The sequence below is a fragment of the Rhinatrema bivittatum genome, chromosome 4, assembly GCF_901001135.1.
Source record: "Rhinatrema bivittatum chromosome 4, aRhiBiv1.1, whole genome shotgun sequence".
NCBI classification, from domain to species: Eukaryota; Metazoa; Chordata; class Amphibia; order Gymnophiona; family Rhinatrematidae; genus Rhinatrema; species Rhinatrema bivittatum.
Window position 1 is genome coordinate 123,400,925 of NC_042618.1, and position 20,589 is coordinate 123,421,513.

Genomic DNA, 20,589 nt, shown 5'->3' on the forward strand with positions numbered 1-20,589 from the left:
AGATCTGTTTCCTGGGTGGTGGCTCCTAATATAGAGCCTAACATCGTGCGACTATAGTGTGGGTTATTTGTCCATATATGCATCACCATGCATTTATCCACATTAAATTTCATCTGCCATTTGGATGCCCAATTTTCCAGTCTCAAGGTCCTCCTGCAATTTATCACAATCAGCTTGTTGGTTTTTTTTTTACTTAATGTGATTTAAATATTGATAAATAAACAAGTTAATACAACTTTACAAAAAATGGTGTATGGAGATCACACAATTTAGGAAAATACCATATACAAACACATTAAATCTCAATACTATTTATTTATTTATTTATTTTTCTATACCGATATTCGATTCAGAATTTCACACCGGTTTACATATAATGGAAATGTCTGAAGGCAAGCCTCTTAAAGACAAACTACAGTGTAACAGTTTAACAAAGTAACTATAAGAAACTATAGGAACAAAAACAAACGAAATTTACAGTAACTTTTCTAACAGTAAAAATTTACTGATTTGATTTCCTATGTTCCTGCCGGAGGGGGGAGATGGCAATGCTATAGGGGAAAAAAAAATGGGGGAGGGAATGGGAGCTGTGATTAACTTTCTGAGAGGAATGCTTTCAGAAAGAGCCAGTTTTTGAGGTTCTTTCTGAAGGATGGCATAGAAGGGTCAGTTCTGAGTGGAGTTGGGAGAGTGTTCCAGATGTGGGGACCTACTATTGACGCAGCACGAACTCTTATGGTTACTCGAACTTCTTTAATGGAAGGAGTTGTAAGTAGACCAGTGTCGGATGAGCGGAGGATTCTCGTAGGGATGCATGGGTTCAGTGGTTTTTGTAACCAAGTGGTATTTTCATTATATGTTGCTTTGTGGATGAGCATGATGGTCTTAATTTGAGACCTGAATGGTATGGGTAGCCAGTGTAGCTGAGTACAGGTGTGATGTGATCTGATTTTTTGCTGTTTGTTAGTGATCTTGCAGCTGCATTTTGACGGAGTTGGAGGGGCTTGGTGGTGGCAGCGTGCAGGCCTTATTAGGAGGGCATTGCAGTAATCTAACTTGGCGAAGAGGAGGGTTTGTAATACTGTCCGGTAGTCTGGAAGATGTAGCAGAGGTTTGAGTTTCTTAAGGATTTGTAGTTTGTAAAAGCCTTCTTTTATTAGTGTGTTGATATGATTTTTAAAGTTCAGTTCCTTATCCAGAGTAACTCAAAGGTCTCTGACCGTTGCAGGCATTTTGTATTTAAGCAGCATTGTAGGATCGGTGGGGGGCGTTGACGCTTTGCTGGAAAGGTGTAGAATTTCCGTTTTGCTCTGATTGAGAGTAAGTGCCATTTGTGAGAGGATGTCGTTTATATCAGTAAGATATATTTCCCATTGATTAAGTGTATTCTTGATGTTATTTTTGATGGTAAGCAGAATCTGAACCCTATCAGACCACAATTAGGGGGAGTTCCTATTTGAAATTATAAGAGGAAACATCTATTCTTATATAATAGAAAAAAAAAAGGTCACAACGCAAAGAGATTAGAGCTCTAGAAATTCCAATTGGTCGGTTAACTATGGGCTGAGTGAAATGATAGATGGAACCTGCCTAACTTTATAATTTAGAAAAGTGTTTAGCTGGGCGGGGTCAAAGAAAACATATTTGACCCCACTATATTTAATAATGCATTTACAGGGGAAATATAGCCAAAAGAAAGCTCCCAAATTTACAACAGCGGGGCGCATTAAGAAATGTTTTCTTTTAGTTTGTGTTAACTTACACACATCAGGGAACATACGTATCTTAAATCCTAAGAATAATACATCCTTTTTGCGGAAAAGCATTTTCAGCACAAAGTCCCAGTCTGAGTCTAAGGCGAAGATGACAATCAAAGTAGAATAAGTAATATTTTCTTCAGTAGAATTTTCAAGAACAGAAGATAGATGGGACAAATCAGTGGAAACGGCTTCTCTTGGTGCGTTATTCAAATTTGAGACCTTAATACCAGGCAGATAATAGGCTTTTGAAATAGGTGAAGTAAGTTTTCTTTAATGGACAAGACTTCCATGAAATATCTGTGCAGCATTTCAACAACATTTTCCAGATTTTCCATCTTATTCTGAAGATACAGATGTCCAGCCGATATAGTCTCAACTGAATTCTGTATCTTTAATTCATTGGACTCCAATAGATCAACTTGAGATATTATTTCTACTAATTGAGACTGGGAAACATTAAAGGAATTTAAGAAGACATGATATTGAGAGACTAGCTGTGAAATCTGATTAGACAGGCTAGCAATTGCTTCCCAAATTGTGTCCAAAGTAATATTTGCAGGTTTAATTAAGGAAACAGTTGTTACCTGTTGATGTTGCCCTTGTAGAAGGTCCAGCCATTGAAGATATTGGGGAAATAGCCGACAAATGTACTGTTTCCTTACTGAGCTGGCAACCAGCTCCCTCAGTTTGTTCCTCCAAACTGGCTCCACCTGACGCTGACACTGCCGGCTGCACACCATCATCAGAGTGTGATGGGAACATACTGACCACGTCAGCACCCCTCATGGGGGGGCCAGGTTGAGGAGACATCTGACCCTGCTCCGGAGAAAGAGATGAATCCAGGTCCGGGGTCCTCAGCAAAGGAGCAGCTCTCTGCTGACCACCCAAGGACACATTCACGGAGCTCAACAAAGGCTCCTGGCTCTGTATTACATGTTGGTCCATCGGGCCCTGAAGAGGAGTTCCCTCCAAAGCTTCAGGGAACACTCTGGCCCTTCCTTTCCTTTTGCCCATTTACTAGGTAAATATTTTAAAGTTTCCACTACGAAGAAAAGGAGAAACGAGGAGAGAGTTGGAGCTGCTCACTTTAGCGTTCGGACATCTTGGGTCCTCCCTAAAACGTCCCGCTTGTGATTTAACTACTCTGAATAATTTTGTATTGTCTGCAAATTTGATTACCTCACTCATCGTATTCCTTTCCAGATCATTATAAATATATTGAAAAGTAAGGGTCCCAGTATAGATCCCTGAAGCATTCCACTGCCCATACCCCTCCACTGAGAAAATTGTCCATTTAATCCTACTCTCTGTTTCCTGTCTTTTAACGAGTTTGTAAACCACGAAAGGACATTGCCACCTATCCCATGACCTTTTACGTTTCCTAGAAGCCTCTCATGAGGAACTTTGTCAAACGCCTTCTGAAAATCCAAATACACTACATCTACCGGTTCACCTTTATCTACATGTTTATTAACCCCTTCAAAAAAGTGAAGCAAACCAGATTTGTGAGGCACCAAGAAAAGAGACTCCTGATTGAGTCAAAATTGCTAAAATGTCAACTTCTATGCATCTTATAATCCAGTGTATCTGATAGTTTGATAAATACAGTAATTTAAAGTGAGGGGTGTAATGTGACATAGTCAAGGATTTATCCTCTATCATCTCTTCATGGACAATTTTCTCAGTGGAAGGGAGTGGGCAGTGGAGTACCTCAGGGATCTGTATTGGGACCCGTACTTTCTAATATATTTATAAATGATCTGGAAAGAAATACGACGAGTGAGATAATCAAATTTGTAGACGATACAAAATTGCTCAGAGTAGTTAAATCACAAGCAGATTGTGATAAATTGCAGGAAGACCTTGTGAGACTGCAAAATTGGGCATCAAAATGGCAGATGAAATTTAATGTGGATAAGTGCAAGGTGATGCATATAGGGAAAAATAACCCATGCTATAGTTACACAATGTTAGGTTCCATATTAGGTGCTACAACCCAAGAAAGATCTAGGTGTCATAGTGGCTAACACTTTGAAATAGTCGGTTCAGTGTGCTGCAGCAGTCAAAAAAGCAAACAGAATGTTGGGAATTATTAGAAAGGGAATGGTGAATAAAACGGAAAATGTCATAATGCCTCTGTATCGCTCCATGGTGAGACCGCACCTTGAATACTGTGTACAATTCTGGTCAGCGCATCTCAAAAATGATATAACTGCATTGGAGAAGGTACAGAGAAGGGCTACCAAAATAAGGGGAATGGAACAACTCCCCTATGAGGAAAGACTAAAGATGTTAGATTTTTCAGCTTGGAGAAGAGACGGCTGAGAGGGGATATGATAGAGGTGTTTAAAATCATGAGAGGTCTAGAACGGGTAGATGTTAATCGGTTATTTACGCTTTCGGATAATAGAAATATTAGGTGGCACTCCATGAAGTTAGCATGTGGCACATTTAAAATTAATCGGAGAAAGTTCTTTTTTACTCAACGCACAATTAAACTCTGGAATTTGTTGCTAGAGGATGTGGTTAGTGCAGTTAGTATAGCTGTGTTTAAAAAAGGATTGGATAAGTTCTTGGAGGAGAAGTCCATTACCTGGTATTAATTAAGTTGACTTAGAAAATAGCCACTGTTATTACTAGCAATGGTAACATGGAACAGACTTAGTTTTTGGGTACTTGCCAGGTTCTTATGGCCTGGATTGGCCACTGTTGGAAACAGGATGCTGGGCTTGATGGACCCTTGGTCTGACCCAGTATGGCATGTTCTTATGTTCATCCTTTGATGCATTTGCAGAGTTTCTTTCTGGGTTATCTGTAGAATTTAATCAGTTTTTTTCCAAGTAAATATTGACATCTAACTGAATGAATGGTCAAAGGTTTAGAAAGGATGTGGCTGTATTCATAGAACAATTGTGCTTGTGTTATAGAGCGCTTATTTTAGATGTAGGTATAGAAATTGAAACATGATTTATCAGAAATTGATATTTTTCCATACTGAGACTGATTATTCAAGTTTCAAACCTTGTTGGAGAATCACTCATTCACACAATAAGCATAATGCAAGTTACTATTTTGATTGACTAGTAATGTAAAGTAGATATATTTTAATTAGTTTGCATTTAAATTGAAGATTATAAGCAAAACATGTATTTTCAATTTTAGAAGACTTAGTTTTCAGGGATTATATTGCACTATTTTCCCAATTCCCACCCCACAACATTGTCTAGATATAAAAATTTCCTTCTTGAGCTGTACAACACATCTGAAGAGGAGGCCTGCAATGTCTTGACACTTATGCACTGCAACATCTTTTTTTTTTTTTTTTTTGGGCCCTTAAAAGGTAATGCAACATACAAAGATTTCTTTTTTTCCAGGACCAATAAGAAAATGAGAGAGATATATACTGGATTTAGACCAGTGGTTCATCAAGCCTAGCATTCTGTCTGATAGTAGCCAATTTGGGTTGCTTGGAAGATGTATCCAACCAATTTTAATGGGGAAAAGGTCCGATCCCTGTTTTCCAAGCCTACCAGGCTAATTAATGAACCTGTCCTGCAGAAACTTGGCCCCAGATTTTTAAAATCCAGTTATGTTACTGGCCTTGTCCCTGTCTCTTGGCAGCAAATTTCACAGATTTGTGTATTGACTGAAAAAATATTTTGTTAAATTTGTTTTAAATGCAATACCAGTTTCATGGAATGGCCCTTAGTTCTAGTACTATTTGAATATGGCTATTGGTACTTTACACCAATTAAAGAAATACATGTCTTGATTTACGCTTATGTAAGTGCTTTGGAGAATTCCAAGAATGCCTTACAAATAGGAAAGTCAGATATTGTACCCAGTCATTGCCTAGATAATTCTTCATCCCAGCTTTCAGAACCATTGGTAAATGAATATATATTCATGTGTTTTAAATTTTCTAGGATTTGGACGATGATGAATATGATGTTGGCAAGCCAAAGAAGCAGCGGAGATCGATAGTAAGAACGACGTCCATAACCAGGGTTGGTGGAAATTAGTTTTACTAACACAAAGAAGGTTTTGTTAGGATGTGCACATAGATGCCTATGGGTATTGTTTCTGGGCTCCTCTAGAGGAAGAGGGAAGGACCTGTGTTAGTATGCATGCTCATCTAAGTAAAGCAGCTGTTGTAAGTATGATTGATGCCTGTACTTCTATAATGAATAGGAACTGTCATATTTTTACTAAAGTTCATAGGGTTGGATTTTCATTTTCTGTTGCACATCATTTGCCACTTGGATGAAAGCAGGAGAACCCTCATACTTACCAAATAATTATCGGCTATAACTACATAGTGTAAATTAGCAGCTATTGACTTCTTCATCTTTCTCTGCAAATTTAGGATGTTTGCTGTCTTTCTACATTATGCATATGTAAGTTCTATGGACTTGGGTGAAAATGCTATTTTTCTCAGATTTCTCCAGCTTTGGAATTTTGAAAGTAAAACATTTAGGTAGAATATGTTCCTCCTTCAAAGCAGGCTTACATAGTTGATGGAGGTAAAATCAGAAAGTCCAAATGCTGATTGAGCAAGGGCTTGAACTCTGGCCTTTCAGCCATTTTCAAGAACACGTAACCCATCCCATCCAAGAAGCAGATTAGTTCTCAGCTTTCTTTTCTTCCAGACAGAGACGAAAGATCAGCATAGGGTAATTGTATAGAAAAGTTAGGACAATCCAGAATAAAAAATTGGGAAAAGGCTAATATATCTAAAGCTATTTTTAACTGAGCTGTTTCTGTTGTTGCCACTGGCACATTGTGACTTTGAACAAGTTGGTTTATCTCCATTATGTCAGGTACTCACTTAGATTGTAAGCTCTTCAGGGAATCCAGGTCATAATACCTGTTTTATACATTATGGTACAGCTTCATGCCCTGGGAAACAATATAAATACTGAAATATAGTATTAAGTTTTTGCTCCATCAATCATGTGTTCTTACAATGTGGTGTAAAGGAAGTGCATGCTAGGATGAAAAGTTGTGAATTGCAAAGCATTTTTTTAAAATTTCATTATGGATACTATGTTAATGACTTTTTCCATTGATAATCAGGCTAAATTTGCCATGATACATGGGTGACGTCATCCAGCAGCACCGAACACACTCTTCTTTCCTATCTAGTAGAACTTTGAGCTCTATTGAGCATGTGTGTGAGTTCCCACACGGGTGTTACCTCTAGATCCTCCTTGGCCTTTTTTTGTCTAAGTGCAAAATTGATGTGTACTCTGCCTCTCCATATATTTTTTCAGAATCTTTTCAAATTTTTTTCATTGTTTTTTCAGTGTTCTTATCTTCCAGTTCTGACAGGACTCGAGAGTTTCACCTGTAAAGGAAACAAAATTTGTGGGTGCTGCAGTGCAGCAAGGCAACAGCACTTTTCAGTGCTACAAAAAAGATACTTCTGCTACCTCATAATGGACAAAGAACTGCATCTGTGATAATCTGAAGTCCCTCACAGAAGGTATTTCCTGCATAGTTCCAGCTGCAGGGTGCCATGCTTAGAGGAACTGTGAAAGTCTCTCAGAATCTCTGCAGTAAATCCTCCCCCATGGTGCAGCAGCATCTGCCTCACTGGGAAATCAGTTGAGCAGGAGCTCCTCAAAAACTTCCCCATGGGACTAAATCGAAGCCACGGGATCAAGTGTTAGTTGCATTGATTGAGCCAGAGCTGGCATCAAAGAAATATCAGTCTGCATTGGCACTTTTAGCACAAGGTGCCTAAGCATGCACTCTGTGCATGGCATACCAATGCATGCGCATGATACACTGGTACATGCATCGACAGATGAGGCAGGGATGCATCAAGGCACTAGGAGCAGTTGTACGCAGGCTATTCTAGGCCTTCTACTGAAGAGATTATTTTATGTACACCTTCTAATTACCACAGACCTCATTCATTCTGGATTGATAGTGGAAGGCTTCTGATTAGTCTCCAGATCCAGTATGCTTCATACTGTCATCTGCCTTGAAAAAAAAAATCCTTGTTCTCTGAGAGGATGTTCTGCCACCTACGCCATGTTGGAAAAGTCATTCACTCATTCAGACTGCAAGTCTAATGAGAAATTTCTTTGCCTCTTCATTTAAAGAGACAAACTAATCCAACTGCTCCTCTTCTGCATTTCTACAGCGATGCCTCAAACCAGAGTCCCATTATTGCCCATTGAGGTAATCACAACCTCAGAATCCTTGGAACAGGGGTTCCCGATCTTCTCACTCCTTGGCAGTGGAACCAAGCTGTTCAGAAGTGGTTGTCTAGGGCTTTATCACCTTTGAGGCAACAGGAAGAGCCTCCAGTTTGCCTTTATCATCATTGGGGTCCTGGGTTAATTTCAGGAGAGAGTTCTACAGAACTCATATCGCACCGGAACACCTGTCATGTTCAAATTTCATGGAAGAAGAGGGTCAACACATAGGGTCTGATTTTCAAAAGCATTTACTCACTTAGTACTAGTTTCTACATGTGCAAATACTTTACACTCATTAATTGTTTTTTAAGAATTAACACAAGATGTGCTATTGTTTTGTCCATACGTTTTACCCACATTAAGTGCACTTAATGTGGTTATTTGGCTTTGAAAATTGCTACAATAGTATGTTATGTTTATCATCTTTGAAAATTGACCTGTTAGTGTCAATGATCCCTTGCTTAGAAATCTTCAGGTCCCTGTTAAAGCCAGTAGCTCTCTGTCTGCAATATTCTAAATGGTTTGCAGGTGAGAATGTGAAAACACCTATCTCTAGCTACAAAGCTGAGTCTCCAATGCACCAAAATTTCCATGATTCAATTTTTCAACACCTGTATCAGTCAGTTGGATCCTCCCTGAATAAGACTGCGATTCTTGGCAAGGAAGTCTTCCAAAGCTCAATGCCTACTGCCTGTATTTCAATACACCAGTTCCATATGGTGCAATATCCTCATGACTGTATTCAAATCTGAAAGCTTTTATGCAACCTGCACAACCACTTTTTAAAGGGTGCATTTGTCACCACTTCCATTCTGTCTACAAATTTTTCAGTTCTTTTTCATGCATCAACTTCAGTTGGAGTTCGGTATTTGACATGGCTTAGAGTGAGTAGCATCCAAGATAATGTCCCTGAGAGATCACTGGACATACCTGATCTCTCTATCAAATTAAGAAACGAATTGTAGCAGTCCAGTGCTATCAAGGGTCTATGAACACCTTCTACACTTGCCAATGGTCATCCTTTCATAAGAATTCTGGCCTTATTTCAGCAGTATTATCTACCACCTTTGCCGGCCCAGCTTCAGCAACCATCTCTGGCCACATTCTGTCAGTGTGAGCGCTGTTAACTTAAGACTACACAACAGGCCCAGCACACTCATGGGCCCAGTTTTTCATCTCTCCGAAATCTGTTCCGTGGGTACAGGATCCAAATCTTTGACATGGCACTGGATAATAGAGGACTTCTATGGCCAGTAAATTCTGGAGTCTGAATGCCCTTTGTGTTTCTTCTGGTTACTATCTCCTCTATACTGTTTAAATCTTGATCCACATCTATCTCACTTGACAAAGTTTTGCCAAGAGGTGCAATCATTTCCCCACCAACAAACAAAAGGAAATCAGGAGGATTGAGGTCCATTCTGGTTCTGGGGCCTTTGAACAAATATCTGTTTTGATAGGCATTCAAAATGGATTTAATCAGTATGCTTCTCCTTACATCCAAAAACAGGAATGGCTATGTACTCGAACTGAAGGATGCCTATGCTCATATATCTAGCCATCCTTCCCATTAGTATTACTGTCACTTCCAGGTGGATTCTTTCCACTACCAGTACAAGCTATTCCTGTTTGCCTTATTGCTGGCTCCGAGAGTCTTTTCCTGATGCCTTACTGTGGTAGCTGTATGCCTCAGTTACCAGGGGATTCAAGTCCTTTCCCGTACCTGAACGACTGGCTAATTGCAGTTGGCTCTCAAGAATAAGTGTTGCTTTCCCTATACAAGACTGTTGGTCTTCCACAAAATTTGGACTTCTATGGTCAATTTCAAAAAATAAAATCTAGTACTTGCTCAAAGAATGAAATCCCCATGTAAACATGGATAAAGTCACTGCAGGATGGCGGATTGAACTTTCACTGTGGTATTGCTTATATGTAAACTGCAACCTCTGACTGTGCAACAACCAGAGTGATTCTTGTTGCATCAGGACATATGACAGTGGCCACTGCATGTGGATCCCTGGCCCACCTTTATATCCATATCTTCAATGAGGTCTCTGCTCTCAATGGGATCAGCTGACTCAACTATTATCCACAACAGTCCACGTTTTCAAAGCAAACCCCTATGTGAATCAGGACAGGATGCTGTTTCACCCTCTTCCTCATCAAGCCTTTTACATGTTTTTTACATGTTTTTATATACCGACCTTCCTCAGAAAAGACATCAAGTCGGTTAGCAAAAATGTCTATGCAGATCAATAAGATCATGATGACGTGTAGTTACCATACATAAATCCATAAACATAATAACAATCAAATCAAACCATGCTAAAATTATATACAGTTAGTGTCTACCTATCTTCTCACATTTCTAGTTAGCAATCTAAACAAACAATGCTAGAGTTATAAACAATTATTGTCTATCTTCACATTTCTATATTAAAATAATAAAATACAAAACTATATCTTAAAACTTAAAATAATCTTAATAAAATTAAAACTTAATAAAATTACCCTTCGAAACTAAAATACTACAGTAAAGCAGATCTAAGTTATTTACATAGATCAACTTGTATCATTAAAGGCCTGTTCGAATAGCCATGTTTTTATCAATTTTTTAAATTTCTGAAGACAGGTTTCAGTTCTAATATCAATATCTTGCTAGTGATGCCTCAAATTGGGGGGGAGACACTCACACAAGATCATTCTGATCCCAGGGCACATGATCTCGCAAGCAGAGCCATTATCAGATCAATCTGCTCGAATTGAGAGCAATCAGATATGCTCTATCAAAGTTAACGAATTTTCTTTGAGAGAAGCATCTTAATGCAAACAGCCTCCCAGTTGCTGTTTTTATGTTAACAGACAGAGGTGCAGCATCATGGCCTCTCTACAAGAAGCATTAAATATTTGAGAATTCACAACCAGACATTGGCCTGTCTTACAAGCCACCTATCTTCCAGAAGTCTCCAGCACACTGACAGATCACCACAGCAAAGTATTCCAGCCGCATGAGTGGTCTTAGTGACAATCGACAACTTATGTTCTATTCATTTTAAGGGGTTGGCTGTCAAGTGAACTGTTTGCATTGGAACTGAGCTGAAAACCAGATCAATGTTTCCTCAGTTCTACCCAGCAATCTCATACTGGCTCAGGGCACTTTCCTCTTCAGGGGACACGCCTCATGGATGGTTGTGCACCACTAATACTGATTGCCAGAACAGTGTTAAAGCAGCTGCAAGACTGTGCTTGCTTCTTATAGCTCCAATATGGCCCGGGCAGACGTAGTTTTCATATCTCTTCCAATTTTCCAGCAGTGCCCCATATATCTGAAGACAGCTCCTAAGTTAACAACTTAGGACGAAAGAATGCTCTATTATCCAAGCTTTCTGTACCTCAATCTGATGGTTTGTATGCTGTACACTCAGTACTTGCTCATCTTTGTGTAGAGAGATCGAGAACATTTTGGTTTCAGATGGCACGCTATCCACCAGAGAGGGCTATACCTTTAAATGAATCAGATATTCCAAACAGCACTAACAAAATATTCTTGAACCCATTTTCTTGTCAGTCTAGCACAGAGCTTTCCAAACTTTTCATGTTGGTGACACACTTTTTAGACAAACAGAATTTCACGACACAGTAATTCAGTCTACTAGCAAACCAAAGGTTAAAGGTTAAACGAATGAAACATATTTTGACAATTTATGTATGTTTCCTTAAATATATACATAAATAAAATGTTTCACGACACAACCTATCTCATGAAAACCTTAGTGGGGGGCCAAATGTCTGTGCATCTTATGGAGCGAATATTAAAAAACAAAACAAAAAAAAAAACTAACTACAACCCCTGACCTCCCCCCCCCACCCCCTCCAAAGACTTGCCAAAAGTCCCTGGCGGTCCAGCGGGGGTCTGGAGCGATCTCCTGCACTCGGGCCGTCGGCTGCCAGTATTCAAAATGGCGATGATAGCCTTTGCCCTTACTATGTCACAGGGGCTACCGGTGCCATTGGTCGGCCCCTGTCGCATGGTAGGAGCAATGGCCAGCCGGCGCCATCTTGTGCTCCTACCAATGGCACCAGTAGCCCCTGTGACATAGTAAGGGCCATGGAAACCTCAGTGGTACACCTCCGTTCAGTACCACTTACTGACATCTGTAAGGCTGCTACCTGGAGCTCTCTCCATACCTTCGCAGCCCATTATTTCTTAGATATGGCTGGCAGGCAAGATTTCATCTTTGGCCAGTCTGTTCTTCGCAACTTTTCAGTTTAACTTCCCAACATCCTTCCAGCAACCCGTTCAGGGTTTCAAGATGCCCTCCTACCCAAACCCACCCCTGTTGTTGTGCCTGTTGCACATCTTTGGGTGCATTGCTTGGGCATCCTCTGCTCGCTATTCACCCATGTGTGAGGACTACCATCCTGCTTGTCCTGTGAGAAAGCAGAGTTTCTTACCTGTAACAGGTGTTCTCACAGGACAGCAATTTCTTATGTTCTTATGTCCTTACGAAACCCACCCGCCACCCTGCGGAGTTGGGTTCATTCACGATTTATTATTTTATTTTTCGCATGTACTTCTTGCTATATACAAGACTGAAGGGGGACCCCTGCTGGATGCAGGGTCACTGCATTGCTGGGCATGCCCAGTAGGTACCAGTCAAAGTTCTAGAAACTTTGACAAAAGTGTTCCATGATTGGGCTCCATCCTGATGATGTCACCCATGTGTGAGGACTAATACTCCCCCCCTAGCCCCCCAAGCATACCTCCAATTCCCCTTTCCCCCTCCAAGCTCCTTTCCAGAACTTTTACTGTAAATAAAGTTACATTGTATATAATTTTCATTATATACGAATTTATAATACTTGTATATAACTTTTCATTGCCTATATTTAAACCACTTTATTACGCTTATATATTTGTACAGTACCTTCCTTTTGTTTTTCCCCCCTCCTCCCCACTACCCAGTTCCCTTATCAGTTTCATTGTAAAGCCCTGTTGGCCAGTTTTTGTTACATGGAAACCGATGTGATGTTTGCCTAACGAATGTCTGTATACAAACATTTCAAATAAATAAATAATATCCTGCTGTCCTGTGAGAACACCTTTTACAGGTAAGCAACTCTGCTTTCTCAACTCATGGGGCTGCTGTTTGGACCACTGCAGAGAGATTCTCTTCAGTTCTTGCCATGGAAAGTAACATTTCTTTCTGTAGTTACCTTGGCTTCAAAAATTAGAAAACTCCAAGCTCATGTCTGCTGTATGCCATAAATACAATTTTTCTGTAATCATGTGGTGCTTCCCACTCACCTGAATTTTCTACCAAAAGTTCTCATTTTTCTATATCAGTCAATCCGTCATATTGTCTACCTTATTTCCAGAACAGTGTGTCCATGAAGTAGAAAGAGTCCTTCATTCCTTAGATTGAAAAAGTTGTCTTCTAGTATAAGAAAATAACTCAATCGCATTGCCAACCTTTGCATCTGTTTATTGTAGACGACACTAATGGTGTCAGTCGCTTTACGTGCATTGTCCACCTGGATTTCAGAATGCGTTCACTGCTACACCAGGACTGCACATCAAAGTCTTAGTTGAAGCTTATCAGCTCAGAACTTTGCCTTCTTCTGTTGCCATCTGACTGTTACCCATTGATTACATTTGCAAAGCTGCAACTTGGTCTTCTATGTACACCTTTACATCCCATTGCTGTCTGAACATCCTCAAGGACTGACTAACTTTGGACAGGCAGTTTTGTGTAACCTGTTCTTGCAGTAGTCTACTCTCCACAGTGGGGCACAGGTTGCTTATTCAGTAAGAGCTCCAATGCAACCCTCAGCTTGGGACTCCCCACAGATCATGGCTAATTCAGCCTGCTTATTGACGGAAAAAGCAAGTTTGCTTACCATAAACAGTGTTTTCCGTAGATAGGATGAATTAGCTATGAGATGCCTGCCCACTTTCCTGGAGAGTCAATTACCTAGTTATATTTAGCTCAGATATATAGACTAAGGAGGTATTCGAGGGAACACCTGCATGGGGACTTCCACACATGCTCAGTAGAGCTCAAATCTCTACTAGCTAGGAGAGGGAAGACCATTCAGTGCCGCCATATGACATGGCCCAAAGTTCATAGCTAATTTATCCTGCTCTCTACTGAAAACACTGTTTACAGTAAGCAAACTTGCTTTATAGCATCACATATTAAAACAATTGTCTAAAATTATTCTATAATTTGGTAGGTGCCTTGATACTCTACTAATGGTGCCAGCAGCTTTGATGACTCATTTCAATCATTCATATCTCTGTTTTAGTAATAGTTAAAGGCTTTTTAGCTTATGTTGAACATTTTTAAAAAAATCTTTTCAGGTGTTCTGAAGTTGTTCACTTTTTGGTCTTTGTGACTTTTGGTGTGCTGTCGATGATTTAAATAACGCACTAATGCATGTCATTTTAAAATCTAATTCAAGAATGTGTTTTTACTTACCAGTGTTTGGGCTTCCCTAGCCAGAGGTTCAGCATGATACTGTTCAAACTTTCTAAAGGACATAAATACGAACAATTACCTAAATACTTGATTTAACACATATCAACACTTTTTTATTATGAAAATGTATATAATTTATTTTAACTAACAATATATTATTACAACATTGTTAGTTAAAATAAATTATATACATTTTCATAATAAAAAAGTGTTGATATGTGTTAAATCAAGTATTTAGGTAATTGTTCGTATTTATGTCCTTTAGATAGTATGATGTGTTATTAAGTTAAGGACTACTATATTACCCTTGTGTTATTTACTGTTCAAACTTTGTCAGAGCATCTCATATTGATAATTTCTTGGTCCCATTCATAGAAAATACTTTACTATAGCAAGCATGATATAGATCAGAGGCCTGCTTCACTTTATAAGGTTGTGATGGGAACCAGCTTAAACAAGTAACTGTTTTGTGATACAATTCATAGAATATTGTAAAGCAAAGACTTGATTTGAAAAGGAGCAGAGTATGAGTTTGGAGAAATGTCTTCTAAAGCGAGGGTTCAAATCACCAAAATTTATTTTCCTTGGGACCTAAACTGTACTCAATGTGCCGTTTCCCATGTGAAGAAAAAACAAGGGGCTATAACCTTAATAAGGAAAATCATTTTAACAATTGCATTTGGGAAGTTTTTATTTTAAATATTTTATTCGCTCTATCTAAAGAATAGTTTTAAGCAAACAATGAGTTGGACTGAGGCGTATTACACCTGTTTTTATATATGTGATTTATATATGTGATTTCATGAAAGCTACATTTATTGCTAGCAAAAGAAAATGTGTAGAGCTTAGGAAATTATACTAGTAGTTGGTAGTGAAGGTCCAAGATGATAAATCTACAAACGTTTTTGTTTTGATTAATGAATTGTTTGTGCAAATTTTCATACAGATATATCGAATGAGACTACTCTCTTTGCAAGATTTGAAAGATGAAATGCCTTTTTACTGCCCCATCCCCCAGATAGGGAGTTAAAAAAATATATATATTCCTTTCCTGTATTAGACTAGCCAATCACTAGTAGTTGAGAAGGAGGCTGTTCCCTGCAAGGGAAGGAAGGGGCTGCGTAACAATAGGCTTTTAAAGTTACTGTATGAATAGGATTTGGTGTTTGGTGCTGAAATTGCAAATACCATACAAACTCTAGCAAAAATACTGCCAGAAGTGGAAAGGATAAGTACTGTCATGAGAAGAGATGGAAGGTGATCCACTAGATTTCTAAGCTGTAATCTGCGGGTATAAGTGACTCATCCTTATACTGTAGATAGGGTGGCCAACTCAGTGTACCCAAAAATGACAGTTGCTTCCCAGAATAAGGACAAAATGCAGGAAAACATTAGCATTGAGTATTCATATATAATTATCAGAAACAAAATTGAATATGCAAATATATTTACATATTCATATAATTAAAATAGAAATACAGTGCAACATATTGTAGAAGACTTACCAAGTAATGCAGATTATAGCATGTTAAGAATTCAGGTATGATAATTCCTCACCCCAAAGAGCTTACCATCTATGTGGGTACTTTGCCTCACCTCTTGCTCTAGCTACCATACCCACCCTACTTCTTCCCTCGCTCTCCCTCTAGCCCATTTCTCCTTCTCCCTTTACCCCATTTCTTCTCCCTCTCCAGATTTTTCCCACTTCCAAACCCCTCTCCCTCTCCCCATGTCCAGCAATAGTGCCCTGTACCCCTCTTCCTGTCTAGCATCAGGTACAGGTCCCCAGCACCAGGTCCCACTCTCCCATCTGTCTCTCCCTCCCTCTAACCAGCTGTAGATCTCTCCCCCCCACCTCACCCCCTACCCAACACCAGGCTTCTCTCTGACATACACTTGCTTTTTCTGTGGCTACAAACCTTGGTTTTCAGTTCCTTGGGAATTTTCACTGTTTGTTACAATAAAAGCAAAACCTGATATTTACCTGTAAAAGAGTCATTTTTCCCCCCACTGACTTCTGTTTCTGTTCTTGTTGTAATAAACACTGATAAAATCATGGGTGGGGAAAAAAGCAAAACTGAAAGCATGGGCTCCTATTTGTGACATACAAGCACATACACACTCTTGCTGTTGCTCATGTATTCAATCAGCAATGGTCCGTCCGTGTCCCCCCCCCCCCCCCCCCCTCCAGCAGATATTTGCAGCTTGCAGATAGACTTACAGATAGTGACTGCTTCATCCTCCTCCATCTCTCCCCCCCCCCCCCCCCCCCCCCCCTTTTACTGTCCTCGGCACAAAAGTTTTCCCTGACTCACTCCTCCCTTCCTGAGGTTAAGCTTCCTTTCCCATTGGCTGCTGACTCCTGGCACTTTCCATACACTGATGCAGTCTGTCTGCCCTGAGGTGAAAAATCTTTTTTTAAACAGGCAGGAGTGCTAGATTCCTGGACAGGAGCAGAGAGAGCAGGAGTATCTGGAAGAAAGGACACATGACCACCCTCCATATAGAGAGAAAATAAGAGGCAGATGTAACTCATCTGTTTCATGTTTTTATCCTGCTGCCCCACTGCAAGCCATACAGCCCATAGCTTAGCTGCCCAAGATAGAGCAGGTAGACTAGCTTTAGTGTCTTAAGCACCGATGTGTGAAAAATGACCCAGATTACATTTTCCACAAGGTGTAACCTTTAGCAAGTGCTTTCATCTCCATGTGCTGAGATTAATATCTGGCAAATAGGGGCCTTGTGTTTTGTCCTGTATACCACTGCAAACACATGGGTTGATGCAATAAAGTGTGCCCGGCCTAGCACACAGTTTTACACATGGATGGACACACGTTTTAGACATGCTGGACTAGCAGCTGAATCAGTAAGGAGATAGCATGTCCAAAATGTGTAGCCAGTAGCGCCCATCACATGTAAACTCCATGTAGATGAGGCTATTAGCTATCACCCCTGGATGCAGAAAATCGCTGGGTGCTCAATGCACGCTTTTTAACATGGCAAATTTAACTCCAGTCTCGGAGGAGACATAAAATCAATCCGCAAGTCAAGGGCTCATAAGAAATTTTAAAAAACGGTACTTTGTGATTCCTCCCACTCAGTATCATTGTGACACTTAAATTTACTGCTTGTGGTATTGAAAAATAAATGTATATTGACGTGATGTAAAAAAAAATAAACCATCATCTGGATATACAGTTCAGACGCCTGAGCAAGGGGCGCTTAGCTATAGGTGCTTTCAGCAACCTCAGCAAAAACAACTAGAAGCGGGATAAAAATGGAGACTCGTATTAAGTGCCCATTGCAATTGTAGGCACCCAACGCATTTGAGCACTAGGGATGATGCACAAGTCTCTTCTAGTGAGTTCTTTTTTTTACACAGCTCCTCATTTAAATACTGCATCAGGCGCCCAGCGGATATGGTTGGGTATATGTTAGGAAAACGGGCATTCAATATGAGTGCCCATTTTCAACTCACGTCTTATTGCATCGGCCCCACAGAGTGCTAAGTAGTAAATATCGTTAAGTGATAATACTTTCTGGGAAATGTTTATTAAACAATTTCAATTTTGATCTGTGTTGCTTGGCTCTTAGTTACAATGGCAGAACCAAATTGCTACTGGATGTCAGAGATAGGATAGCTTCAAATGCAGACTGGTCACATTGCTTACTGTTCAAGGGAAAAAGTGGAGGAAGGGGGAGCTTATGAATTGATAAGATTATGCAGTCAGGACACAGGAAAAATAACACTATTATATTTTTTGACTCTAAATATCCTGTGCAGCATATAATATCAAGAACTCTTGGAATAACTGTGTAAGAATAGAGAAGATATTCTGTCTGTGCTATGCAGTCTGATTTTAAACTGCGCCAGCAGTGTTCTGAGTTTAGTTGAAAAACACACATTGGTGTTTCTCTTTAGTCAGCAGTTTCTCCCTTTCCGTTGTTGTAACCTGTCCTTCCAGTTCTTTAACTCCTGGCATCAGCAGTCATGGGCAATGCTGTTTAAACTGAAATAGGTTACCCTAATTGGATACAGAAGATTTTGGATGTCCAGCTGTTCTGAAAATCATTGTAACTCATCCAGATGAGTTGGAATAAAAATATTCTTGTTTTTACAGAAGCCATCTCTCTCGTGAACAGAGATGGTTTGATTAATAATTTCCTGCTCTGTGATGAAAAATATGCCTCTAACTCATAAGAGATTGACATTATATAAAGCTATAGAAAATGGTATAACAGATCTTGCTTAGCTGGTCATTCTTTAAATAGAGGAGCACTTTGTATAACCTTACTGTGAAAGGATTCTGGGGGAAATATAGTATTGTACTCCTTGAGTAAAAGAATGTGGAGGACACATAATGCTCCCTTATGTGCCTTATTAACAGACGAAGGATATGGTCTCCAGTATAAGCAAATCTCTTCTCTGAAGACAAGTAGGATAGCAGTTCTCACACGTGTAATGCAGCCCGGCATGGAAAACTTATGTCCAAGTTTCTAAAACTTGGACTGAAACTCTCTGGGCATACTCGGGCATGTAATGTATCACACATCCATGCCCCCTCAGTCGCTTCCACGGAGCCTCGTGTGTGCTGACAAGTAGCAAACCTTTTCAAATCTTTGGGTTTTTTTTACTCTATCCTTTATCTTTTTGTGGGATCATGCAGTTGATGTGGGGTCCTCCTTTCATCTCTCTCCTTATCTTTAGCCAGGTTTCTTGATGTTTTTGGGATAAGTTTTCTTTCGCAGCCTATCCTGGGGTGCCGGCACTCTCGGTGCCCACCGGCCATCGAGCACTGCCACCATCGATTTTTTGATATTGCATCCCTTTTTTCATGCCGACATGTCCACATCCAGTTTTAAACAATGTCCTCAGTAAATGAGGACATGTCTATCACATGTTATGGTTTTGAGGTATTTGAGTGGATTCTTGGATACTGTGGGGATGACCACGCCCACGGGGAGGAGCCCCGTGAGGAGCCACAGTACTAGGCTAGACTCGAGATGCACAAACACAGTTTTGTCTTTTATTGTACAGCTGATGTATACCACCAGAGGTGGCAGTAGTGAGGTGATCCAGAGATAGCAGTCCAGGGACCCTCGGCAGAGGGAACCTGTCTCAAGGAGATGGTATAGGGAGCTCCAGGTGTAGGTTCCCAGTGCAGCAGAGCTGTAGATGAGACACTGAGAAATTAGATTACTCACTAGTTGGTAGCTGTATGGTTGAAGATTCCAGCAGGCAGAAGTAGTTGAGAACAGGCACTGAACCAGGGAGAGCAGGCCCTCGAGGAGCAAGGACCTGATCCCAGATAAGCACCTGAAAGAAAGCAAAGGGCCCCCTGAGAAGCAGGTACTCAAGGTTAGTGAAATACCCCGAAGGGCAGAGAGCTTCCAGCAGCAGCCAGGAAGTGGCAGAGTAGCTCAGACCGGAGGCTTTCCATCCATTCACGATCCTTGCTAACTTGAATAGCTATCAAACAAGGGCAGGCTAAATACCCGGATGGCGTGATGTCACTCGAGGGGGGACGCCCCTGAGGTTCCCGCCATGATGTAGATAAAGACGTGTGTGGCGCGCGCACCCTAGGAGGCCCTTAGGAGAAACATGGCGTGAGGCTTTGCCATAGCCATTCCGGGGACGCCAGAGAGAGCGGCCTGCAGACATGGTGGTAGCCATCTTCCCAAGGCAAGCAGGGAGAGCAGATAAAAAGGTGAGGCACAAAGGTCGAAGCCGTCTGAGACCGAACGCAACATCACAGACCCCCATGATACATGTGTCCTCTGCCTGGGGGCATCTAACTACATCCAGAGTTGCAGCAAATGCACCCAGATGACCCCTTAAGGGCAAAGATCTGGCTCAACCAGATTGAGCGACTCTTCAGGCCAACTAAGACCAGTCTATCAACATTGGCATCTGGGACATCAGAGCCGCATCAATGGACACAGAGCCATCATTATCAGCAGGGCTATTGGTTCTATTGATGCTGACAGCTTCTAGGGATGCCGGAGACAGGACATAGTCTGCCTCCCTCAGGTTAAAGATGTCAGACTGTTAGGCCTCGGCACTGAGGAAGGACCAATCCGAACATCGAGGGAGGCTGAAGAAGCATCAGCATCGGTCCTTGTTGATGCAAGATGCTGGAC

At 40.6% G+C, this 20,589-nt stretch overlaps 1 protein-coding gene across 4 annotated transcripts in view; it reads left to right on the top strand.

The window, feature by feature from the left end:
* Positions 1 to 20,589, top strand: part of PACS2 (phosphofurin acidic cluster sorting protein 2) — a 490,004-nt gene that overhangs the window by 373,258 nt on the left and 96,157 nt on the right. For 2 of the 4 annotated variants that reach the window (XM_029598809.1, XM_029598810.1), the window contains exon 7: positions 5,687 to 5,767. In XM_029598809.1, the coding sequence (XP_029454669.1) occupies positions 5,687 to 5,767 (81 nt within the window). The remainder of the gene's footprint in view (positions 1 to 5,686; positions 5,768 to 20,589) is intronic. The other 2 variants (XM_029598811.1, XM_029598812.1) reach the window with 1 other exon arrangement.